The sequence below is a fragment of the Rhipicephalus sanguineus genome, chromosome 7 (genome assembly GCF_013339695.2).
Source record: "Rhipicephalus sanguineus isolate Rsan-2018 chromosome 7, BIME_Rsan_1.4, whole genome shotgun sequence".
NCBI lineage: Eukaryota > Metazoa > Arthropoda > Arachnida > Ixodida > Ixodidae > Rhipicephalus > Rhipicephalus sanguineus.
This window is the reverse complement of record NC_051182.1, coordinates 54,907,743-54,934,236: the sequence shown is the minus strand read 5'-3', so window position 1 is coordinate 54,934,236 and position 26,494 is coordinate 54,907,743. Positions and strand designations below refer to the sequence as shown.

Below are 26,494 nucleotides of genomic sequence, written 5' to 3'. Positions count from 1 at the left end.
TCGCGCTCTCGCTATCCGTTCCACGCCACGATCCACGTGTCTGCGGCTGTTTCAGGGTCCCTGGCCTAACCGCACGCACGTGTTACAACGCGTCAGCGAGTCGCGTGTAGACTCAGTGCGGCTCCCTCTCCCTAGGAAAGGAGAGGGCGCACATAGGGAGAGGGAACGCTACGCGCTGATACGTTGTACCGCGTACATCTGGTAAGGGCTTTACTCATTCGATGCATATGGTTCACGATAAAGGGACATCACCCGGCACGGTATTCATGATTGTTTTTTCCCAAGCCAGATATTTCGTCAAACGAGTATACTTTGCCCCACAGCTTGTTTAATGGGCCTATGCTTTTCCTGCACATTCCAACGCTGTTGCGGCAGTATCTTGTAGCTTTCGCGCTATATAGCGCAGTGCCCTCAAACATGGGGCCCGCACATGACTGTCTTCGTCCCATTTATTTTAAGCTTCGATATAAGTACGTTCTTAAGCTACGCAGGCCTGACAGGTGTAAAACATTTTTTGGTGAGGTACCCCCTGCGGCCACCACGAGTTGATACATAACCGTGCAACAATGCTCTATATTTCAGAATCGGTGTCCAGCTTTTAGTCATTTCGGAGATAGGTGTTGGTACGTTCTGGAATCCTCCCTCCAAATACCCTTCAGAGACTACCCATACATGAGATATAAAAAATGTCTTTCAAATGGCAACGTTAGCTGACATTTGGTACAACCTCTTCCCCCCACCCCCTTTTCCAGCTCCTAATTTCGTAAGTGTCCTGGCCCTTGCTGGAGTAAACTTTCGTGAACGCGGTCCGTAAGCTGAGGAGAGTTTGAGATCCGTGATATAGCGGAACAAGAAGAAACCTCAGATGTTAAGAATGTAGGCACACAAAGCAATCTGCGCATGTCCATCTCGTGTCACATGTGACCACTGAGAGCAGTGAAGGAGCCACGGAAAACGAAGGTGTCTTCATACTCATTGAATGTAACGAGTCTCCGTGCAGTTGGTTCGTTTTAGTGGAGCATTGCAACTGTCAGGAACGTTTTCTCGCTTTGGATCTCTGTGATTGCTCTTACGATGACAAGGTATAGGTATAAATGCATTATTTTACATTTATTACTGCGATTAAAGAAATAAATTTTGGATATGAAGCACTAGCATATGCAAATAAACCACAGAATAGGGAGATGGTAACTTTATATGTGCCTGGTCTATTTGCTTTAGGCTCGTCCGTTTTAGATAAATCAAGTAGCACCATATGCAAGCAGCAAAAGAAGTTCAGTACTTTTCTCTCATAAAACTTCTCCGAATAGCTTTCCCGGCATAAAAAAAGCTTATTTCAAGATAAAATGTGAAACATTATTTATGCACAACGTATATCAAACAAACTTAAAAAGGACATGAAAGAGAAAAAGGGATTTTTGTATTATCACTAAATTACTCTTTTATAATTCCAAAATCCCCACGGTCGCCGCGATAAGGGTCTTGGTACACGCAATAACGCGCAAATAGAAAAATGCGGGTCCACCTTGAAATTTGCGCAGCAGGGGCCATGACCTCATAGATTCTGACGGCGTCTACTGGGGCCTACGTAGTTCCTAATCGGTAAAACTGAAGTATATTGACGGGCCATAGAGTTAACATACCAAGTTTCAGGAACTTTCCTTGAGCCAATGTCGCGACAATACGATAAATACAGTTTGAAATCCCTGACGTCACGCGCAGAGATTTCAGCGCGAAGTTTGAGCTTGATATTCTCCTCTAGTCATAAACTTGTGGTGGTGAAATGAATGACATTCGAGTTCTCAGAGTACACTTTGTCACTGTAAACCGATTCAGTCTTTCACTTTAGTGTCCTTTTAAGAACTGAGCAAAGTCCTAGCCCGGCCCGACCCGTACCCGTCACCTCAAACCCGGGCCCGGCCCCAAGCCCAGAGATTCAGACCCCTGCCCGGCCCGGGCCCGCCATGAAAAGCACTTTACCCGGCCCGGCCCACGGGCCGGGCCAGGCCCGGGATTTCGGGTAGGCCCGAGCCCGTGGAGCGCTCTATTTCCGATGTACGAAGGCGCGCCTTCTACCTATAGGTAGAAGCCGCGCCTTTGTGCATGCCATTACACATCCAGCTCCTTGGCCACCAGTCGGAAATATTGGGCCGACATCACGTGGTTCTTATGCTAGTGCAGCCAACGTACTGCATCCGAAGAGGCGGAAAGGCGTTTCACAATCACGAGGAAGAAAAAAAAATTCGTAAGAGGCCGATGGTCCTCGTAGCCCGGTGTTCCGTCCGCCTGGGTGACGAAGCAAGCGGGTTTCCGGTGAATTTTGCCGCCATAGTGCCCTTGAACAGCAATTGTGAACTGTAGAGGTTTGTGTCTACTCGATCAGAGGCACATCTCGAACGTTGATTATGATGGCACCACTTATAGCCCAAAGAAAGCGAAGTCACTGATTTTCAGTAGCCCAAATAATGCCACATAGCCAACTCGCCAAAGTCGCTGCCATACACAGTGTAGACCAATTCGCCTATATATTGTCACGTGCTCGTGACGTCAACGAAGACAGTAGCATGAGTGTCCAAGATGAAACACTTTATTTGGCCGAATTTGTGTTCGAGAAACGGAAATTTATTTTCCAGCAATACAAGGGTATGCACTGATAGCGGCGAACAGAGCGTCGGCCGTCGATCAAATTACAAACGATGAAGCGCGTCGGCATTTATACATGTGCCATCGAATATTCCAGCGTTATCGCTGGCTGTCGCGCAAGCTCTAGAATAAGCTCGAGTTTTCGCGTCTTGTGCGCAATCTTAACAAAACAATCTACAATAATCACGAAGCTTCTCGAACAGTGAGGTGCGGTTTGCGCTGAGCGTTGCTGACAGTCTTTGTGGGCGATAATAAGAAACGCACTAGGCAATGACCCCGTCTTAAAAAGCATCGTTCCGCTGCTTAAACAGAACACGAGCGGGAGGGGCAATGCATGGAGAAAAAATAACGAAAAGAAAGCAAGAAAGTACAATAAATAATAAGCACAACCAAGATAGTAGAATAAACAATAAGCACAAGCAAGAAAGTACGATAATGAAGCAAAAGCACAGTCCTCAGATTCACTAACGCGCGTAATATGGCTTGAGGCGCACGATATGGACGACGTCAGGTCACGCACGGCTCTTCTGAGAGTTCGTAATGCCGTCAGGGACAACCTCGTAGTCCATTGCGCCGAGGCGTCGAAGTACCCTGTACGGTCCGAAGTATCGTCGAAAAAGCTTCTCACTAAGTCCCCGTCGGCGTATTGGCGTCCATACCCATACACGTTCACCGGGTTGGTATTCCATGTGGCGTCGTCGAAGGTTGTAGCGACGGCTGTCAGTCGTCTGCTGGCTCTTGAACCGTAGGCGGGCGAGCTGTCGTGCTTCTTCAGCGTGCTCTGGGTAGGTGGTCACGTCGATGTTTTCCTCGTCGGTCACGTATGGTAACATGGCGTCGAGCGTCGTTGCCGGGCTCCGTCCGTAGACCAACTTGTATGGTGTCAACTGCGTTGTTTCTTGTACGGCCGCGTTGTACGAGAAGGTCACGTGAGAAATGATGGCGTCCCACGTCTTGTGTTCGACGTCGACGTACATGGCCAGTATATCGGCGATGGTCTTATTTAGACGCTTGGTCAGGCCGTTGGTCTGTGGGTGGTACGCGGTGGTGCTGCGGTGGCTGTGTGGCTGTATTCCAAGATCGTCTAAGTTAGGTCAGCCGTAAACGCCGTACCTCTGTCGGCGATGAAAACATCTGGGGCGCCATGTCGACGGACGATGCTCTCAACGAAGAACTTGGCTACCTCAGCGGCACTGTCTTTCCTTTGTCCTCGTTTTTGCGCCGCCCGTTTCGAACATGCATAACCAATTCCAACTTGCCCAGGCATCAGTTCTTCTCGGCACTGTCTCTGGGCAGGGCTTTTGTTTCGGCGTAGCGGGTGAGGTAGTCGGTAGCCACGACGATCCATTTAGTTCCGCATGTCGGCGTTGGGAACGGCCACAGGTTGTCCATCGCGATCTGCAGGAATGGGCGCCGAGGAGGCTTGATCGGCTGAAGGAAGCCTGCTGGCCTTGTGGGCAACAAGGTAGCTGGCTCGGGCCGGAGAGAAGTTCTTCTTTACGAGGACATTGTTTTTCAAAGAAAATGATGCCAATCCTCGCCTGAATACTTTTGCGACAACAATGGCCCTGCCCTCCAGGTATTCCACTAGCCCCTTCAGTTTCGGGTCGGCTCGCTGTCGTTCGGCGAAGTCATCGGGACTTATGGCTCCCAAAAAGCTGTCATCATCCCGGTCGTCGGGTGGTGGTGGGTCGACGGGGGCAGGAGACAAGCAGTCGACGTCGGAGTGTTTCCTTCCGGACTGGTACACGACGGTAATGTCGAATTCTTGAACTTTTAGGCTGCACCGTGCGAGGTGACCTGAAGGGTCCTTCAAGTTAGGTAGCCAACACAAGGCGTGATGGTCGCTCACAACTTTGAAGGGCCTGCCGTAGAGATAGGCGCGAAACTTTGATGTCGCTCAGATGATGGCGAGGCATCCTTTTCTGTTGTGGAATAGTTGGCCTCTGCCTTATACAGCGACCGGCTAGCATAAATGGACGGCGCCGAGTCCTACGCTGCTTGCATCGGTGTGAATCTCCGTATCGGCGTATTCGTCGAAATGCGCAAGTACCGAAGGCGTGTGCAGGCGTCGTTTCAGTTCATGAAATGCTTAGACATGCCCTGTTTGCCGCCTGAATTCGACGTCGGTGTTCGTGAGCTGCGTTAGTGGCTCGGCGATCCGTGAAAAGTATTCGACAGAGCGTCTGTAATAGGCGCACAAGCCGAGAAATCGGCGCACGGCCTTCTTATCGGTGGGTGGCGTGAAAGCGGCGATGGCAGCTGTTTTCTGCGGGTCTGGGCGCACTCCAGTCTTGCTGATCACGTGACCCAAAAACAAGATCTCCTCCTACACGAAGCGGCACTTCTCTGGCTTAAGGGTGAGCCCGGAGTTCTTGATTGCTTGAAGTACGGATTCAAGGCACTGGAGGTTTTCGTCGAAGTTCGAGGAAAACACAACGACGTCGTCCAAGTAAACAAGGCAAGTTCACCACTTCGAGCCAGCTAATACTGTATCCATGACTCGTTGGAAAGTCGCAGGTGCCTTGAGCTCGAAAAGGCCGTCCGGGGTTATGAAGGCAGTCTTTTCGCGGTCTGTCTCGTTGACTTCGATTTTACAGTAGCGGGGTTTGAGGTGCAAAAGTGCGGAGAGCTGGGCTTGTTGGTTGTACATGATTAGAAAAAAACAGCGCAAAACCACAGGACACACAGGAAGGGGACGCACACAGCGCTGAACTCTCAACAGCGCTGAACTCTCAACAAAGGTCCATCGAAAAAGAGTACTTCGTGTAGTCGAGTCGATCTAGGATGTCATCTATACGTGGGAGAGGGTACACGTTATTTTTCATGATTTCGTCCAGGCGACGATAATCGAGGGACAAACGTAAGGTCCCATCCTTCTTCCTCACTAACACCACAGGTGACGCCCACGGACTCTTGGACGGCTGGATGATGTCGTCGCATAGCATTTCGTCGACCTGTTTCTTGACGGCCTCGCGTTCTCGCGTCAAAACTCGGTATGGGCTCTGACGGATTGGTCGGGCACTTACTTCTGTTATGATGCGATGTTTCGCGACTTGGGTCTGTCGAATTCTTGAGGACAACGAGAAGTAGTCCTTGTATTGCAGGAGCAGGGTTTTGAGCTGATCTTGCTTGACCTTCGGAAGTCTCGGGTTGACGTCCAAATGTGGCTCGGGACCTCTATTCATCCAAGTAGGTTTGGCAGCATCGAAGAGGGCGAAAGCATTCCTGGCGGTCAGACATTCGTAGATTTATGCGATCGTCGTACCAATGTGGAGGTGCCTATATTCGTGGCTGAAGTTTGTCAGCACTACCTTTGCTTTAACGTCCCGCAGCTCGGCTATACCTCTTGCGACGCAAAGTTGACAGTTTAGGAGCATGTGCTGATCGCCCTTGATGACGTCTTCAAGGTTCCCAGGTTTTTCGGTGCTGACGGAAATAATAACGTGGAGCGCGCCGGAACGGTCACCTGCTCTTCCATCACATTCAATGCATGATTCCGTGTCGTCGCGTGGGGCGGGAGCGCTTTGTCGGAGGTTAGTGTTATCGACTCAGACCTCAGGTCGATGACGGCGCCGTGGTCACTTACGAAGTTCATTCCATGTATCACATCCATGGAGCAGTTTTGGAGGATCACAAAGCTCGCAGGATAAGTCCGGTTATTGATGGTGACTCTCGCCGTGCAGACGCCAATCGGTGTTATCAGGTGGCCTGCAGCGGTCCAGATTTCGGGTCCACTCCAAGCGGTCTTTACTTTCTTCAGCTTGGTGGCGAATGGCCCTCTGATGGCGGAATAGTCGGCGCCAATGTGTCGGCGGGAGCGGTGACGTTGTGGCCGTCGTTGAGAACGTCGAGGTCGCTGGTCCGTCGCCTTGTGTTGCGGTTAGTTCAGGGCATCGGATCACGGCTGCTTCGATTTGTTGCGGTGCTTGCATGCTCCGTCGTCAGGTCTTCTAAGGTTCGCGAGGTTTCGTCGGCAGGGTTTCGTCTGCTTCGGGTCATGTTCTGCAGGTCTCGTCGCCTTGTCGTCGTTTGCGGCCGTGAACGATCTCGGCATTTCATCGTACAGCAACCGCACCTCCATCGGTTGCTGCCCTTACATTCCCGGATACGGGCTAGGGGACCGGCACTGGTTTGGGCCAGTGTACTGCCGGCGGTGCGGTGACATGTAGCGGCCGGGCGATGGTCGTCGTTCTTGCCATAGTGTTCCGGTGAGGTAGTCGTCGATGTCACGAGGCCGTTCGCCTGGCTGGGGCGCGGCTCGTTGACAGCTAATACGCATAGCTACATCTGTCGGTACTGGCACATGCGGGGAGGCCGGCTTCCACGCAGTGGTAGCAGAGCGGGCGGTTGTCAGGGGCGCGTCAAACGTCGGTATTTGTAGCGATAGAGAAGAGACCGGCACCTGTGTTGCTCTGGTTGAACACTTCTTTCCTTTATTGCGTGCTCTCGAGCAGGCCCGCCTTACGCCCGCTTCTTCGCGCGTCTTGTGCGCGGCATGGCGTTTCCCGCTAACGTTTTGCCGCGGTAAACTCAACATCCTAGCGGGGCCGCGGTGTGGTCCCCTGCCTCCAAAGGGTACAACGGTTGAGCAGCGCGACGTACTTGCTGAACGTTTAGGAATGTAGTCTTGAAATACCTCTCGATTCCGTCCCGGCCTGGAAACGCCTAGACCACTTTGCCGCGCTGGCATGCTGTCGTCCTTAACAATCACCAAGTCACCAACGAGCAGCTGGGATGAAGACGACGGCGGCAAGGGATGAGAGGAGCGCAGGAGAAGCAGATATTCCTTCTTCCACTGTTTCCACGATCGGTGCAGAAGCTCGTCTCTGTATTCCACCCGCCTTCGCAAGTCAGGTGCGGTAGAACTAGGCAAACAGCCGCTGGTCTTTGCTGGTAGCCCCACGATACGCTTGCCAATTAAGAAGTGCGACAGCGTCAGCGCCTCTGCATCATCCGTGTCCTCGCATAGTTGCGTCAGAGGGCGACAGTTGACTATCGCTTCTACCTTAGCCAACACAGTGAGCAGTTCTTCGTAGCTGAGGCTGCTTCGTCCAAGGCAGCGCTTGAGCGAATCCTTAATTCTCCTGATGACGCGCTCTCAGAAACCTCCCCACCACGGAGCTCGTTCGGCGATGAACTTCCACTTGATTCGGTGGGCACTTGCGTGGTATTGGACGCTCTCCCTGAGCAGCGATCGCAGTTGTTCGGAAGAGCTGAGGAATGTCCTAGCGTTATCCGAGTAAACTGTACATGGAATGCCACGCCTGGATGTAAACCGACGAAAGGGAAGGATGAATGCGCGTGCTGTCATATCCGAGGTTAATTCTAGGTGCACCGCCCGTGTCACCGCACAGGAGAAGACGGCAATATAAAGCTTCACAGACTGTCGAGTAGATCGGTAATGAAGAGGGCCGCAAAAGTCGACTCCCATGACGTCGAACGGTGACGCCTCCACTATGCGGTCTTTCGGTGGTGGTGCCACTGGGACTGACGCTGGATGCAAGCGTAGGCGGCGACATGCTAAGCACGACTGAAGCACTTCCTAACGGTTCGTCTTCCCATTAAAATCCAAAATCTTGATCGGAGGTCCAGAAGCGTAACTTGAACTCCGGCATGTAGAAGACGGACATGTGTAGCGGATATCAGGAGCCGTGGAAACACCTGGTCACTTGGTAATAGGATGGGGTGTTTAAGTTCCTCTGGCCCCTGAAGTTCCTTTAAGCGGCTTTCAACTCTGAGCAACCCATCCTGGTCAATATCCGGCCGTAGTGCTAGGACACTTGAACGTGCTGGCAACGGCTGGCCCCCGTGCCGTGTAGCGACCTCTACTGGGAATGCGGTTTTCTGAACAACCTAATCCAGTATCTCTCCGCGTGATCTACTTCCAGTGACGTCAGCGGCCCAGACAAGGACGCCTGCCTTCGGGAGGCGTTGCAGACAAACCTCAAACTCCCGGCGGCTACTCTGAGAAGCCTGGAGAGTGAGCTGTACTTCTTGAGGTCCAGTAGCGGTGTGTGTGGATGTATGGCTTGCGGTGAGACTGCGGTTCGGCACACGGACGCAAGTTCGCCGTTCAGGTCATAAACCGTCAGCGCAGAGCAAGGATTCAAAGGCCAGCTGCCCTCGAGTTTGGTCAACCAAGGAGGTCCCGTCCACCACTTCGTCTCTCGTGTTAAACCCGCTGCCGATAGTCCGCGGGTCAGGTCTGCTGAGTTGTCTGCGCTCACGCAGTGCCGCCAATTGTAGCGTCGAGTCAAAGTCCGAATCTCTTGCACACGGTTCCTTACGAATGTCTCCAAACGGTGAGCATCGCCAGAGATCCAATGTAGCGCTATCGTTGAATCCCTCTAGAAGGAGGCGACACATGACGGAAACTTGGGTATTTTCTGTATGTAATGCTATAATCTCGCCGCTAGAAGACATGCAAGAAGCTCTAAGCGTGGTAGAGACATCGGCATCAGCGGTGCAAGGCGAGAGTTGCTAATGAGCAGTTGGACGGTAATACGGCTATCGTCTAGTGGTGGGCGTACGAACACTGCGACTACATATGCATGAGGGCTGGCGTCAGCGAACAAATGTACTGTAGTGCGTCCCTGATCTTGTGATGCCCAGGCGAGGCAAGGTGGAATACGAACGGTAGATAGAACAGGCAGTTCCGACACCCACTTCTTCCTCAATGTCAGGTGGAAGAGGCTCGTCCATAACCGCTGAAAGAGGATACGAGCTGTCACGTGAAATGGAGCGACGAAGCCCAGTGGGTCGAATAGCCTGGCGTATGCTTGCAAAACGGCTCGCTTCGTCGACGGTTGACTGGAAACGAACGTGAGTACGCCTTGCGTAGTGATGATGATGTCATCTGATGAGCGGTCCCACAGCAGACCAAGCAGCTTGGACATAGAGCTCTGCTCGGTGACGTTCTCTAGTGAGAGGCCGTAGTTCAAGAACCGGTCGCAGAGAAGGCGGGAGTTTGAGCACCATTTTTTCAATTCCATTCCCGCATCGGTAACATTAGCAGTCGCATCTCGGTAAATCTCCAATTCCGCTTCTTCGGAAGACGCGCCAATGACTAATGGGATCTTCGGCTGAGCCACACGGGCACAGTGCCAGTACGCCGGAAATTACGTCAAGCACGACACGAGTTCCGCGCCCCGCGCGATGCCCCACGTACGTCCAATTTGCTGGCGCCCCCTATGCTGCGCGTCTTAGCAGACGACATTTAGCAGACACTGCCCCTTCGCATTACGGAAACCTGAACTTCGATCGCGTTGCAATGAACACGGTGGAGCTATACGTCGACGGCAAGTGTTTTAGATGTCAACTGGCAAATGAACAGTTGGAAAACCTCGAGGCAGGTAAGCATAACATTTTAGTTGACATGTTTCTGTGTCGGAGATAACATGCGCATGCTTCGACTTTTGCGGATATCAAGTGTTTCTATTTGCGTTTGGGCTTTTTCCCTCTTTGCACGAAATATTAAATCCATCTCGAGTTCCTGGTTTTGTTGCTTCATTACAAGCGAGTGGTCATGAAAGCACCGAGGGACCGGCGGAGAGTTTTGCAAATGGTAAGCTGTGCGATGCTTTCTCATTGATCAGATACTGTTTTTTGCTTTGTTTCAAGAGATCAACGTTCATGGATCATAATGAAGTTGTAGGCATGCCATGCTAACAAGACTGTCACACATGTACGCGATAAATAGATAAATAAAGGAAGAAATAAACAAATAAATAAACGCGTGCATATGTTTGTGCGAGCGAAACGTCTTTATTGTGCAAAGAAAACTACGTCAAGGCTTAAGGTGTATCGCTACATCCTTTGCAGGGGACACAACTGCAGAAGCCCAGTCGAATGATACAACCTTATGGAGTGAGGGTGAAATGCGGAAGATGCTGGAGAAATTCACAAATTGCATGCCAGAAGTTGGACCGATGAAAAAATTCAAAGACAAGAAGACCATGTGGACAGCCATCGCCGCAGAACTGCGCCATAAAACCGGCATCGAGAGGACCCCACTGCAGTGCGAAAACAGCTTGAAGACGGTGAAGAAACGCTATAGCAATGCCCGAAAGCACAACAGGCAGTCTGGGGTTAGCCCCGTAGAAGTCCCCTCTGCCGAAGAAATGAGCAAGCTCGCCGCCGTAGATTACAGCGTGTTCCCAGAAGTAATGAGAGGTGTCGGGCGCGTAGAGCAGAACCCGCCTCATATGAGCCAAGTCAGCGCCTCCGCTGGCCAAGCGAACGTACAAGCGTCTGCCGTTGACCACTGGTCGGGTGCTGTTCAAGAGAGTGACGTCGCAGCTACACCGTCAGCTTCAAAGCGACCGAGGACCTCTCAGTCGCTCGCCAACGTTCTGTCGATGATCCACAAGGAGAGAGAGGAGGCTAGGGAGCAAAGACATCAAGAAAAGATGGCCCTCATCCGGCAGTTGTTTTCCGAAAAAAATTAAGATGTATTGACAGGTGCGAGAGATTGCACATAGTCAGCCAACATAAAATAGTTTATTTTCTTGCTCGTTGAGGGAAAACGTAATAAAGGTTTTTTGTGGGTTCGTCTAGCTGCGTCCGCTCGTTGCAACTTCAGCGGAAAGAACGTATCAACTTACATGCGTTTTCGCATCGTCTAGCAGATCGTGATTTGGGTATCATCTGTGGCACTTGTCGCCTACTGGTTTCCTGACCTCCGAAACTTTTAAGGAAGACATAATTCGTTGTTCCGTTGTTTATTCGTTTTTATTGTGTACAAAACGAGCTCACATCAGGAGGTCCCAAAATGAGACACTGTCAGGGGGACCTCCTAATAGCATGGTACATAAAAGGTAAGTAGCAGCAGCAAAAGTTAAAACTGCAAACAAAAATAAAAAATGCATTCAATAGAGAACATTTTTGCTAGGGATGAATAGTGCAATAGAAAAAGTTAATTTACCAAATCAACATTAAACAAAACTAAGAAGTACACATAAGTAGGAATACGAAACAACGAAGTGATAACAATAACAATAGTATCTGGGGTTTAACGTCCCACAACGACGATATGATTATGAGAGACGCCGTAGGGGAGGGCTCCGGAAATTTCGACCATCTGGGGTTCTTTACCGTGCACCGCCTAAATCTAAGTACACGGGTCTCGAACATTTTCGCGAGTCTCGAACGGGCCTCGAACATTCACAGGCCTCGGACATTTTACTATACTTTAGCAGTAAACATGGCCCTAAGGTCTGCTATAATTAACAACATCAGTAACATTCAGTTAAAAGATCGCGCCAAGGCGCGCCTTTTTGCCTCCCCGAGTCGCCTCAGCAACCGAGTGGTGGCGGTGCTATCTTGCGTGGTTTGCTCGTCGGAGCTGTCACCTGTCCCCGACTCGGCATCCATATCCCGTTCCCCGTTCATGATACATATGTTGTGCAGCACGCAGCATGCAAGCATGAATTTTGTTGACATCTCTGGTGTGTGAAAGTCGAGGTACAAAAGTTGCCGAAACCTACTCTTGAAAACTCCAAAGGCGTTCTCGATACGCACGCGCGTTCGGCTCGGCCTGTAGTTAAATCGCTTTTCCTCGGCGGTCATATGTCCGTGGTCGCGGTACGGCGTCATGATGTACTCACGCAGTGGGTACGCCGCGTCTGCAATTATGTGGAAGCGGCTAGCCTCGCAGATTACAGGCAGCTTCGCGCTCACAAAAGATAACTCATAGACGTTTGAGTCATGACAACGACCCGGCGGTCCGCAAAATACATCTAAAAATAATCTATCTGCATTGCAGTTTCCCTGCAGTGTGTACGTCGGGGTGTCGTGCCTGTCGACGAAGCTGGTCTTGACTTTTTTGTTAGGGCACCGGGTCCGAATATGTGTCCCGTTCATTGCGCCAAGGACGTTCGGGAATCCCGCTATCTGAAATAAAATACAACAGGGAACAGTAATCGTTGGTAGCTTAGACCCTGCGTATGTGATACTGTCCAAGTTTCCAACGTGAAAACTGTTGAGGCGAGCACTGCTCTTTACTTTTGCTGACCGTTAATGAAACCGCGATGAGCTCTTGCCTTTAGATACTGCAATTGGCATGCGCTTCAGCGTCGCTTACGTGGGCTGACCGTATGGTGGCCCTTGCACAATCGTTCATGCACAGAATACATACCTACCGCCTCAAAGCAGACACTCGTCTGCTGTTTCTCCTCTTCTGTGAGCGGCATCTTCAGGTACTTAGGAGCAACAGCCTCGAGGAAGTCGGCGACCCGGTCCACCACTTCATGGAGCATGCTCTCTGACATCCCAAATAGCTGGGCTACAGATCGAAATGTGGCCTTGTTCCCAGCATACCTGTAACAAGTTGTCACATCCAGATCTCAACTGAAAATGTCCTCGTGACTACATATTTTAGTAGCTTATTATAATTGTTTTCGACAACGTTTGAGCATTCTAATGTAAGCGCGCTCTCACCAAAGGAAAGCTAAAATGTGTTATTCGGCCCGGCAATCACGCGTCAAATGGCCTGAGATGCCGCAGAGGCGACATATTGTCTGTGCAGGCACCGGGCGATGATGACCATGCTGTTAGGCCTAAATCGAACGGTAGATGTGGCAGTGATGAGGTGTCCGCAGCCTTGCGGTTCGTAGACGATTTCCCTGAAGTGGCCTTCTCGCGTGACGCTCGACTCTCCTCTCTACTTTCGACTTCCACTTCCAGGAACTTCAAGATTGCCTTGACTTGCTCGTCTCGCGATTGGACTGCAGAGTCCGCGGCGTCTGCGCCGGTCTGTGCGCTTTCGGTACTGGATCGCCAGGCACTCTGGCAATGAGCGCATCAACGGCGTACTCTGAAGACGGCATGCCAAGACTTTCCGAACAGACGGTCCTCAACTGTATTTGCTCGTACAGGTCACGCAGCCTTGCTAGTTGCGACGATGCCTCGATTGGTTCGATGGCAAGGAGGCTGTCGATGTGGTCGTCGATGATTAGATCCTTTCGCCCTAACCTTTCGGTGAGCACCTTGACGGCGACGTTTTAGTTCGCTTCTGGAAGGCTTATTCCTTCAATGGCCCGCTTCGCAGCGCCGGCCAAGTACGTCTTCAAGTACTTGAACTTCTCGATACCGGTGAGATCGGGGTGCGTGTGAATGGTCGCCTCGTAGTGCTCCCAGAACCCCTGCCACTCACGGTTCTCTCCGCTGAAGACCGGCACTTGAAGTTTCGGCAAGGCGACTCGCAATCCCGGTGCTCGTGGTCTAGTGGGATCGGCGAGGTCTTGGCCGATGGCCTCCCAGTGTGCAGCTCCCATGGAGCTGCTGGCTCCGTCAATTGTACCCGCATGCCTCGGCTGGTTCGTTTCGGTGGCGGTAGAACCAACCGCTACACGCGAGTTCATTGCAGACCGAACCCTGCTGGTGGATTTCACGATCTTCTCATGGCAATCAACAGCGCCCATAATTTCCTCGTCGAAATCCTCACCGTCAAGGGCGTCGGTGATCTGCTTGCCCAGTTCGGCAAGAGCTGTGTCTTTGTCGCGAAGCCCGTCGATGAGTTCCTGCAAGTCGGCGGAAGACGGTACTGTGCCCTACAGGGGGATCTCGGTGGCCTCGGACAGGAGTCGGGCAGTGGCACCGCGAAGGGCGCCTCGATGCCTACGTAGCTTGTCCATCCTCGGTACGATACGTGGGATGTCGGCCTTCTCCCGGGTTTTCGGCACCAATAATGTAGCAACAGAGAAGAGGCCGACACCCGTGGTGCCCTGGTTGAACACTTCTGTCCTTTATTGCGTGCTCTCGAGCAGCCCCGCCTTACGCCCGCTTCTTCGCGCGTCTTGTGCGCGGCATGGCATTTCCCGCCAACGTTTTGCCGCGGTAAACTCAACAGTATTCCTTGGCGCAGTAGCGCGGGCATAGCGATAGGCGACAGGAGGACGGTAGGGCGTGCGTCGGTGGCGGTGGCGGCAGCGGCGTCTGGCGGCCGAACTGTGGCGATGCGCTGTCTTGACGTTACCGCGGAGCGGGCACGGGACGAGCGGACAGCAGCAGCGTAGGTCATGGCCTCCGGATGAGGCTGCGGTGGTTCGGGAATTCCTAACGCTTGTCGAAATTCTTCCTGAACAATTTCGTTGATCGAGTCCACTTGAGGCTGTGGTGGGGCTAAAATCTTGCGCAGTTACTCCTGCACCATCGCTCGAATCGTTTCATGCAGGTCGTTGGAGCAGAGTGGTTGAACTTCTGCGTACGCTGGCGTCGAGCGGCGTTTGAATTGTGGGGTATCCATCTCCAGCGTCCTTTCAATCGTCGTCGCTTTGGAGATGAGTTTCTGGACAGTACTCGGTGAGTTACGCATCAGACCCGTGAACAGCTCCTGCTTTACTACTCGCATCAGGAAGCGAACATCCTTGTCTTCCGGCAATTCGGGATCGGCGTTTCGGAAACGTCTGGTCATCTCGTCGGTGAAGAGCACCGGAGTTTCCTTTGGTAGCTGCAAAAGGGTTTCAAGCAGCGCTTCGGCCCTCTCCTTGCGGAAGACGCTCGTGAATGTAGCGAGGAACCTGGTGCGAAATATGCCCCACGTTGTCAGGGTTCGCTCTTGGTTCTCGAACCAGGTGCGAGCGGCGTCTTGTATGGCGAAGTACACATTTCGAAGCTTGTCTTCACTGGTCCAATCATTAAAAACGGCGACTCGGTCGTACGCTTCGAGGCAGCCTTCCGGGTCTTCAAGTGCTGAACCGCGGAAGGTCGGCGGCTCCTTGGGTTGCCGGAACAGGATAGGCGCAGACGGCACAGGGGTTGTCATCGTCGCTGCAGTCAAGGTCGGGGTCTTCGTACACCGGTTGTTTTCATGTAAAGACCCGTACTGTGGCCGTAGACCTTGTTGTCTTCGGCTTGCTTGCTGCTCAGTGTTGCCGTCGATGACTTCCCCGCTACTTGGGATGAGTTCACGTCTTGACGGGGGCGTCCGGTACATGAAAGAAGCAGCACCTCCACCAGTTGTCACGTGGTCGTGACGTCGACGAAGACCACAGGCGACGTGTCCAAGATGAAACTCTTTATTTGGCCGAAGTTGTGGCCGAGAAAAGGGGAGTTAATTTACAGCAATACACACGGTATGCATTGATAGCGGCGAACGGAGCGTCGGCCGTCGATCAACTGATAAGCGGTGAAGCGCGTGGGCATTTACACATGTGTCGTCGAATATTCCAGCGTTATCGTTGGTTGTCGCGCAAGCTCTAGAATAAGCTCCAGTGTTCGCGTCTTGCGCGCAATCGTAACAAAACGATCTACAATAATAGCGAAGCTTCTTGGACAATGAGGCGCGGTCTGCGCTGAACGTTTCTGACAGTTTGTGGGCAAAAACCGAATACAGCAAAAGTGACAATAAGAAACGCACGTGGCAATATAAAGCCAAACCTGGCAACGCTGTCGATTTCGGCTCTGAAAAGCTGTGACACGGGATGCCACCGCGTTTTAGGGGCGAAGCTCCTCTTAGTCTAACCTTGTCACGAGTCCGGCGTCAGGCGTATCCGGCAGTATCTCCCGAACAGTGTAATAGATGGCGCTGTCTCATAGAAGTACATAGAGTTACTGTATATGCTACCTTTAGGTAGCGGAGTTGCGCATAGGTCCGCCATCTTGGCCGCCGTGGCATTCACGCTAAGCAGGAAAGCCACCTCTCTGGAATGTAGGAGCCGACGCGGCTGCTGTTGCTGCTGCTGTCCTCTCGGCCCAGCGTGTCTTCTCGTTCGTTCATAACGCGTCGCTGGCGCAATGACTTTCCATACGAAGAAAAAAAAAGAATGGAAAGCTCGGAGAAACAATAATTTGAGATAGAACAGGTGCAGATGAAACACTATCGCAAGTAATATTTTTGTTTTAAATGGCAAATAGGAAAAGTGCGACGGTCACGAAAATAAATTCATCCCAATTATTCGTTTCACGTAGTTTCTGATGCAGCGCTTAAAACGATTAAGTGAATAGCTCGAGAAAGCAAGTGCTAAAATTATCACTGTGTTTACAAATAGCGCAAGCTAACGAGCATTCGCTTACGTCTAGGTAGATGTGGCATATAATAAACACTTTGTCATGCTTCAAACTTTTATGCCGCGCAGTGCTCGGAATGAATCATGCTGTTTTGATCACAGTCACTCGCGCATATTTTTACCATTTTGTCCCGTTCGATTTTTAGCCAACCTTTGGCCAGTGGGAGAGAATCGATATATATCCTGTTCGTTATCGCCGGCTTCAGACGTCTCATGCGCAGCAGCCACTTGAGACGGCGACGGACGATGGATACAGACTTGCCTCATGGAATCGAGAAGGCCTTTCCGCGTCCTTGTCGGTTCATGCAGTGGGGAGCGCAGCATCCTGTCATTGTCGCAACTTCGCAACACTGAATCAGGGCGCTGCGCCGCGCAGATGTTCGCAAAAACGGACAGCAGAAGACACCAACACAACAACGACAAACAATCCGAACTCAGCTGGATCGTCTTGCGCTTCGCCGCACGGCTTGATTTGGCGTGATACAGCGGTGGTGGCGCGGCGATCACCAGTACCCGCGCGGCCGTGAAGTTGGCTTTCCCTAAAACGGATGCTTTTTGCGCACGTGAGCGCCCTGGGCGAATGGTGGCGCGAGCGGCGAGTTCTATCAGAGGCGCAACTCTGCTACCTAAAGGTAGCATATACAGTAACTCTAGAAGTACATACAAACTGCAGTTGAGTGATGATATTCTAGATGGCGCTGTACACAATCTGTGTCGTCATCACCATTTCTCGTCTCAGTTCCTAGATGGCGTTGGTGCAATATGAGTGTGTGCAATAGTGCATTTGTTTGAATCGCCAGCAGATGGCATATATATATATATATATATATATATATATATATATATATATATGTCCTTAACCCCGTTTGTTCCCTGACCCACTCTGCTCTCTTCCTGTCTCTTAAGGTTACACCTATCATTTTCCTTTCCATCGCTCGCTGCGTCGTCCTCAATTTAAGTTGAACCCTCTTTGTAAGTCTCCAGGTTTCTGCTCCGTAGGTAAGTACCGGTAAGATGCAGCTGTTATATACCTTCCACTATCCCTCAAGAGGAACTTTGATATTGAAATCGCACACAGAAGCGGGCAGGAATTATCAGATGCTCATGCACTTTCTCGGCATCCATATAACAGTGGCTGTGGGAAAAGCAAAGCTTGAACTTGCTGCAAATATGGGAAGGTATTACCAAAGACACTGATGCCCGCAGAAGGAAACTTTTGTGCTTCAGTTGCGTTGGTATGAAAGGTTCTTGAGCTGTACCAGGACAGCCCATATACAGGACGACACGACGGGGTTTGGTGAACCCATTACAAATTAAAAAGAAGATTTAATGGCCAGGAATGAAGAAAAACGTTGGTGATTACCTCAGCTCCTGTCATGAGTGTCAACTCAACAAGGCCAAATACAAGCTGAAAACGGACACTAAGACATTTCCGCTTCATGCGAGGGTGCCATGTGTGACAGTACATGTTGACTTCCCCGAGCTAAACAAGAAAAACTAAGGTGTGAGGAAAACTCAGTCAATCTGAGTGTCCATTGGCGAATGTTCAAGGATACTAGCTGTTAAGCCAGGAAGGGAGAATGCGCGTACTGTCAGGGCTGTTTAATAGAGACATGTTCAAGGGACTCAAGTGCGTAGTGTCTGACAGTGAGTCTGCGTTCAGAAAACAGGAACTTGCAAAGTAGCCACAAGGAAAGAACATCACTCTGAAGTTTAAAGCCCCGCACCACCCTTCGTCAATGGGCTCGCAGAGCGGTTCATACGAGGCATAAAACAGTGCATAAGTAAGTACCCGATATTCCCAGCAGGGTGGCAATATTGTCTTCAAGCAGCTGTTTTTCATCACAATAGCTCCTATACAAGTACTTTGGGATACAGTCCCCAGTATGCCGCCTTCGATGAGCCCGCTTATGTGCCCACAGGCGACCACGCTGGGTATAAATAAAAAACTTCACCTCGAGGAGACCAAGAAGACTGCAGAGAACCAGAGACGACACATGGAGTCGCTTAAAGGAACTTTTGACAAGCACCATGACAAGAAGATTCCCGATATTAATTTAGGCTATATTACATACTATATTACATACAGGCTATATTACGCCATATTACATACTTGTGTTGGTTGATTTGTGCTTATGTGTCATGAATTGATATTTTCTGTACATAACTTACACATTATAATGAGATTGAATGTGGTGTAGTGTGAGTTGACTCTTTTTGGTTGTAGACTTATTATTTTGCTTGTGACATGCTCTTCTTCATAATTACAATTCAGTGAAGTCCAACTAGCCTTGCTCTAGGCATTTACGAGCGTTTCTACAACTATTACATTTTTGTAAATTGCTTGAGGTAACAAAGAAAAATTTTAAAAAACTAAAAAAGTAGTTTTCGCGTAAAACCCGAATAAACAATGTATTCTTAATGATGGTCTATTTTGAGGTTGTTAATCCCGATATTGCAAGCCAAAGATTGTCATTGTAGCATTGCCGGATTCCTCGTTACTTCTACGTTTCTTCAAAGCCAATTATGAATTGCAACTTTATTTATGTGCAGCAGACGCTCGGCGCAGTTGGTATCTACAGTGCTGCTATCGGAATTTCAACGAGTAAGTGTGCGGTTAATTCTTCTCATTCTATTCGGAAACCCCTCGACACCCATGAATACAGTATACTGTATCTTGCAGAAATATAGGAAGTTTCAAACCAAAACAGAATTCTCCCTTTGTTTCTGCACCAAATTCATAAATAGCTATTGAAATTTATCTTATAACCTTCTCTCCTGATCGGTAATCGCGGATCAAGTTTAACGCAGAATACCACGCCGGCGATTCCAATCAATCGCCACATTTCGGAAAAGCATTCGAAGCTGATAACATTTGCACCTGCGCTGGATCGCGAGAATTAATATTTTGTTTCTTCCTCACTGCCTCACTCACACTTTACTCACAGGCTGCTGACGCTCAAAAAGAGTGTGAAGTGACTGTAAAGAAAGCGGCGGTTCGTAATATCGTTGCACAATCTCAGAGAAGCAGGTGTAGGAGTGAATGTTTTTTTTTTCAGAGCTATGCTACACCAGTGGTGTAGCCAGGGGATGGCACATCGGGCCCGTGCCCTCCCCCTCTCACGATATTTTTTCCCGTGGCATATAGAGCCCAAAATGACACTCGACCACATCTGCCTGCCCGGCCCGCACTGCAGTTCAAGGAGGTGCGGCTCCCCCCCCCCCCCAAAAAAAAAAGAAAATTTGACTACGCCTCTTTGCAGCACTTTGCAACGCATTTCTTGCACGAAATGGCGCGCTGTCGTTGAACGAGTAAAAGATAACGGCCGCAAAAATGTGTTTTTGGGCAAATTTGGTAGTTCATTAACCATAAGGATCACATCGCAAACATCCTCAGTCAGTTCGATAGACTGGATAAAACATAAATGATTTCGTTTTGTCTGACGTCATACACATGTTTTGCACTCCGCTGACGTAACACTTGGCGCAGTACTGAAAGCTGCACCAGATCAAGGTAAAATCCTATTTTTCAAGTATGTTTTTTTAGCTGTCGTCGCGCAGTCTCATGATTTCGAGTAGAACTGTTTTTCTATAATGTAGAATTGATCAACCGCTCACTTGGAATGTTGATAAAGACTGTTACAATTATTCCACTGTTGTGTTCAACAGAGGGTTATTCAACCCATGCTTGCCGAAGCAAAAAAATAAAGGAAACGAACAGTAGCGGATCACATGAAGTCACGTCTGCGGTTAGCCTTCAGCATAGATCAGCAAAAAAATGTATAGCTCACTGAGACTCACTCAAGAAACATTTTGCTCCTAGGACTCCCTGGGACTCAGACTAACCAACGTTTTCCTCAAAACCGGACTCACTCGGACTCAGACACGCAAACATTTTCCTCTATCGGACTCCACTAGGACTAAATATCAATAAACAAATACTCCGCCGGACTCACTCAAACTCAGACTCACGTCTCAATCTCAGTCTGAGTGAGTCGACGCATCAGTCTGTCAGTGTAAAAAGCCACAGTTTCGAACATGGTGCCAATGCTCTTTCACACTAATACCTCACACAGTCGCTGCTCTACTTGGCACCTTGTGATCTGGTATCTCCAAGTACGAGTTATCAATGGTTGCAATCCTGTAACGTCATTTCAATGGAAAAACACAACTCACACGAAATATTTTTATCAAGAACTTGCCGTGATGAGTTTGCGTGCGGGGATGGGGGCAGGAAGGTAAAGGTACGCCCCTTCGTTATTAATACCTCTGATCAATAATATTATTGAGAACTAACAGACAATATTGCCAAGGAACGTATAGGCGATGTGTTTTGTAGTAATTAGGATATAAATATGAAGAAAGTTAGGTGGAGGAAGAGATAAGCTGCCGCCAGCAGAGAGCGAAGACGCGACCTTTCAATAACGCGTCCGATGCTCTGCCACTGAGTTACGGCGGCGGTCATCTTCCCGTCTACTTTATGGGTAATCTATGTGCATTTAAATCTTGGAGTGTTAGTCAGCGCCGATCACAGCCATGGCGGTGAGTGCGGAACACTGTTTTTCTCTCGTTGCCCTCGAGTAGCACGCGAGGTTTTTACGAGCTGGCAGCTACCTGCAGGCATGAAGTCTGCCAGAACGACACCCTCGCTATGAATGAACGAAAGAATGTTACTTTGAAGGGATCGTTTTCCTTTGACAGACCCAATATTGATGGGAACTAAAGGACAATATAGCCATGGGACGTATAGGGGATGTTATTTGTAGTGATTAGGGTATAAATGTGAAGAAATTAAAGTGGACGAAAATATAACCGGTTTGCCGGCAGGTTATCTCTCTGTCCACTTCACTTTCTTCGCATTTATATCCTAATTACTGCAAATAACATCCGCTATACGTTTCTTGGCATTATTCTCTGTTAGTTCTCACTAATATTTTGTCTATGAAAGAACAACGAGCCCTCAAAAGTAATCTTCTTTTCTTGATAAATAAATAATTGTTGCAAACGCGGGCGGCTAGGCCGCTCCGCAGTGAACGGACAGGCGTCGACCAGCAAAAGACGTGCGTTTATTCGAAGCACGCTAACTTAAAGGAAACGGGGTGGGGGAGAAGGAAGACAGAAAGATACGAGGCATGCGCAGCGTTCGACTGCGCATCAGCAACTGGTGGCTTGCAAGTTGCAGCATTTCCCTTTTCTTAGAATCCATAACGCTCCACGGGTTTTCTTTCACGAGTGGAACGACGTAGCTGGGGTTGAACATCTGCTGCGACGTCCGGCGGTGCTGACTGAAGGGTTGTAGTTCCGTCACTGGGCTGTGCACCAGTTCCCTCGGAGTCATTGTTTGACATTGTAGCGGATGGTCTGTCTGGCATTCGTTTGCGAACTTGGTCTGCGTGACGGTGCACGATACCATTGTCTGTCTCTACAGACACCACTCTTGAGCCCTCCGTTGACTTGACCTTGCCCGGGGTCCACTTGTCACCGGCACCGTAATTTCGAACATACACGGCATCACCGGGCGCGATCGTCCATTGCTCGCAGTCCACCACTGTCGTCCGAGATGCTGGCGGCTCCCTGGGAGGAAAACACATATCAAGCCTTGTTCGCACTTTGTAACCCAGAAGCATTTCAGAGGGGGAAAGTCCAGATTCTTGCGGCGCGTTCCGATAATGACATAACAGCCTCGCCAACGATTTGTGAAGGTCTGTCGTACCCGCCTTCTTCAAGCCGTCTTTTACAGTGCGCACCGCGCGCTCGGCCATACCGTTGCTCTGTGGGTGGTAGGGAGGGGTGCGAATGTGAATGATGCCATTTCGGTGCATAAATTCAACAAATTCCTGGCCGACGAATTGCGGACCGTTATCAGAGACAACTGTGCGTGGTAGCCCGAAACGGCTGAACAGGGTGCGCAGCGCATCGACAGTGCTCCGGGATGTTGCCTGCCCCAAAGGAATGGCCTCTAACCATTTACTGTGAGAGTGAGAGTCAACGACTATCAACAGCATCTTGCCCTGAACAGGTCCTGCGAAGTCGACGTGTAGCCTAGACCATCTCTCAAGCGTTTCAGGCCAGCTTACTGGCTTCTGTGCAGGTGGCATTGGTAACGCCTGAACGCAGCTTCTACAACTCGAGGCAACTCTCTGAATGTCGTCGTCTAGCCTGGGCCACCAGAACTTTGACCTCGCAACTGCTTTCATGGTAGAAACCCCCTGATGGGCAGCATGTAGCAATTTCAAAAGCCTCGTTCGGACAACTGAGGGCACTACAACCCGGTGGCCTCGGTACAGCAGCCCCCGATGAACCGAGAGCTCGTGCCGCTTTTTGTGGTATTCTGAAAGGTCTCGCTCGTAGCTACTTGCACCTCTTGGCCAGCCATCGACGACATACCTGTAAACCGCAGCAAGCGTGACGTCCGCTGCCGTCGAGGCTTGTAGTTCCTTCACTGGAATAGCCGGTTCGTCCCACTGGTGTAGCATGAGCACGCACTCAGTCGAGTCTTCCTCGGCACCGACTTCGTGCTGCAAAGGTTGAGGCAACCGACTCAGTGCATCAGCATTTACGAGCTGTTTACCGGGCTTGTATTGCAGGCGATACTTGTAAGCGCCTAGGAGGAGCGCCCACCTTTGAATTCTTGCCGCGGCCATTGCGGGTGTTTGACGATCTGGCCTTAGTAAGCCGAGCAGCGGCTGGTGCTCAGTAACAAGAACAATTCTCGTCCGAGCAGGTAATCTCGAAACCTTGTGACACCAAATACAAGTGCGAGTGCCTCTCGCTCAATTTGAGAGTAGTTTTTTTTCGGCAGCTGTCAACGTTCGGGATCTGAATCCGATAGGCCGCTGCTCACCGTCAATGCGATGGAAGAGAACGGCACCAATGCCGTACGGCGACGCGTCGCATTCTAACAGAAGCTCCCGGTCAGGATCGAAATGGGCAAGCACAGGCGCTGAACAAAGCGAGTCTTTAGCACTCTTGAACGCAGTTTGTTCCTTCGCACCCCACACCCATTTGGCGGCTTTTTCCAGAAGCTTGTACAATGGTGCTAGCATCGTAGACAAGTTAGGCATGAACTTGTTGTAAAACGTTATCAAGCCTAGGAATGAACGAAGTTCACTGACGTTCCGCGGCTCCGGAGCTAATCTGATAGCCTCGACGTTTTTCTCGATTTGGTGTAAACCCTTCACATCGATACGATGGCCAAGATAAGCTACGGCTGGCTCATGGAAACTGCACTTGTCTAAACGCAGCTTAATGCCATGTTCGCGGAAGCGCTGTAACACCGATCTTAAGTTTCTGTGCTCTCCATTCTTCTCGGACACGAGAACGTCGTCTAGGTATGCCTGCACTCCCGTTAGGCCTTGCAAGATGGTTTCTATGGTTTTCTGGAAAATTGCGGGAGCGGAAGAAATACCAAAAGGCAGCCGGTTGTATCGAAAAAGTCCTTTGTGAGTGTTGATAACTGCCAATTTACGGGAGTCTTCGTCCAAAGGTATTTGGTTGTATGCATCTCTCAAGTCTAAGATGCTGAACTGCTCGCCACCACGCAAATTAGCAAACATGTCATCTATCACGGGCAGCGGATAGTGTTCTACATCACACGCGGGGTTTAACGTGACTTTAAAATCGCCACAAATTCTTACTGCCCCATTCTTTTTTAGCACCGGGACTATCGGCGTGGCCCATTCAGAGTGCGATACGGGTGATAAGATTCCTTCGGCCACCAACCTGTCTAACTCGTTCGAAACTTTTTCGCGCAATGCAAATGGAACTTTCCTTGCCTTGCAAAATTTAGGCGATGTTCCATCCCGGAGAAGAAGACGCGCTGGTGGTCCCTTAACGAGCCCAAGGCCTTCTGTGAAGAGGTCTGCGAACTCTTCTTTGATGGTAGTGTCCGTGCTCTTCGGAAGGGTGAGTGCAGCAACATGACAGAGGGAGTGTCCTTCGGCATTCAGCTTCTGTAACAAGTCACGACCACAGAGATTAGGACCATGGCAGCCTAACACCACTAAACTGCACGGAACGGTTGCCGCCTTGTAGGAAACTTGCAGAGGCAGCACTCCGAGAATTGGAAGCTTCCCAAGATAACTAGACAGCTTGATCTTTGATGGCTGTAGCTGTGGCCACTGCTGACGGTGGGCTTCGTAGACGTTCTTCGGTACCACACAGACTGGAGAGCCAGTGTCTATGTCCATTTTTATTTCCACGCCATTCCACTTGAAAACTTCTTGAATGGGTGGTACCAGCGTGCTAGCAGTGGTTACGGACCAAATTTGCGACGCATCACTATCGCTCTCACCACTTGTGCCCGGTGCTATCACGGCCATCGTTCGGTTCGTTGGTTTGTGCTGTTCGCACATCCGTGCCAAATGCCCTTGAAGGCCGCATTTGAAGCACCTGCGCTTGCGAACCGGGCATGCCGTATCGCGGTGACTTGATCTACCACAGCATTTGCACTGTTTTTCATTGTTGTGACGTTCAAACTTCCGAGTTGCCGACTTCTGCTGTTGCTTTAACCTTAGAATCTTTCCTTGCTCTGCTGACGTCGTGCCCATAATTTCCGCATCTTGTTCTGCGCTTTCTGCTGCCAGCGCCAGTAACTCCGCCTCCTTCAGAGTCAATTCTTTCTTCGACAACAACTGCGTTTGCAGATTCTTTGATTTCACTCCGCATACTATCCGGTCCCTTAACATCCTTTCCCTCATTGTGCCAAAATTGCAGTTTTGGGCCAGCTTCCGAATTTTTACTATGAATGCATGAAGTGGCTCGCCTTCCTGCTGACATCGGTTAAAGAACCTGAAGCTTTCTGCAATTTCATGCGGAGTGGGATCATAATAGTCATTCAGCACGTTCACCACTTGCTCATACGTTGCCTTGCTCGGCTTCTCTGGCGTAAGTCTTCCACACAGAATATCGACTGTTTTCGATCCTAGTGCGGCTACCAGCAGTGCTCTCTTCTTAGAATCATTAGTAATTTCATTCGCTTCGTAATAAGCTTCAACTTTGATAAGGTAGGACGACCACTTATCTCTGTCTTCGTTGAACTCCGGTAGCGCTTGACTCATGGTGCTCCGTGGGTCCTTTTTGTCGTCTTGGTCATCCGTGAGAGAAGTTCTCGTCGCCACTGTTGCAAACGCGGGCGGCTAGGCCGCTCCGCAGTGAACGGACAGGCGTCGACCAGCAAAAGACGTGCGTTTATTCGAAGCACGCTAACTTAAAGGAAACGGGGTGGGGGAGAAGGAAGACAGAAAGATACGAGGCATGCGCAGCGTTCGACTGCGCATCAGCAACTGGTGGCTTGCAAGTTGCAGCAATAATGAGATGGCGTATGAATGCGAGCGCGCTCAATCATTTGTGAGTAGACTGGAGTGTAAACGTAAGTCGACATTAGGATGATGGTAATGCTAATGTTAAGTTGATAAGAGGATAGGTCGGCAAAAATGCGGAGCTCACTGAGACTCATTCATGAAGTACATCTGGCGCTTAGGCTCGCCCGACTCAGATTCACTAACATTTCCTTGGGCCATACTTCCTGGGACTCAAACTCACTGAAATATTAAGCGTTCGGACTAACTCAGGCACAAGACTTATGAGTGATTTTGCCCACCTATGCCCTTGTGTATGCCCAGCGTGCTTTGATGCGTGGCCACGTCTTCTGCCCGGCGCTTCACATGTGTTCGCCCTAACTCTGCTTACCACTCTGCGTATGCCGACTGCTTGGCAAGATTATGTTCTCCTACCCACAACTTCCTATCTCACGTAAACGCTATCACCGATGGTCTTCGTTATCACTTCAATCGCCGCATCAACTCTTGGTAATGGAAGGGCAACCAAGAGAAAAACGTCTC

The 26,494-nt window shown here is 50.2% G+C and overlaps 1 protein-coding gene across 1 annotated transcript in view; it reads left to right on the top strand.

Annotated features, from left to right (window-relative positions):
• Positions 1–26,494, top strand: part of LOC119399448 (putative sodium-dependent multivitamin transporter) — a 99,292-nt gene that overhangs the window by 24,040 nt on the left and 48,758 nt on the right. The window contains exon 2 of the mRNA XM_049417394.1: positions 19,206–19,257. Coding sequence (XP_049273351.1) covers position 19,257 — 1 coding nt within the window. The 5' untranslated portion in view covers positions 19,206–19,256. The remainder of the gene's footprint in view (positions 1–19,205; positions 19,258–26,494) is intronic.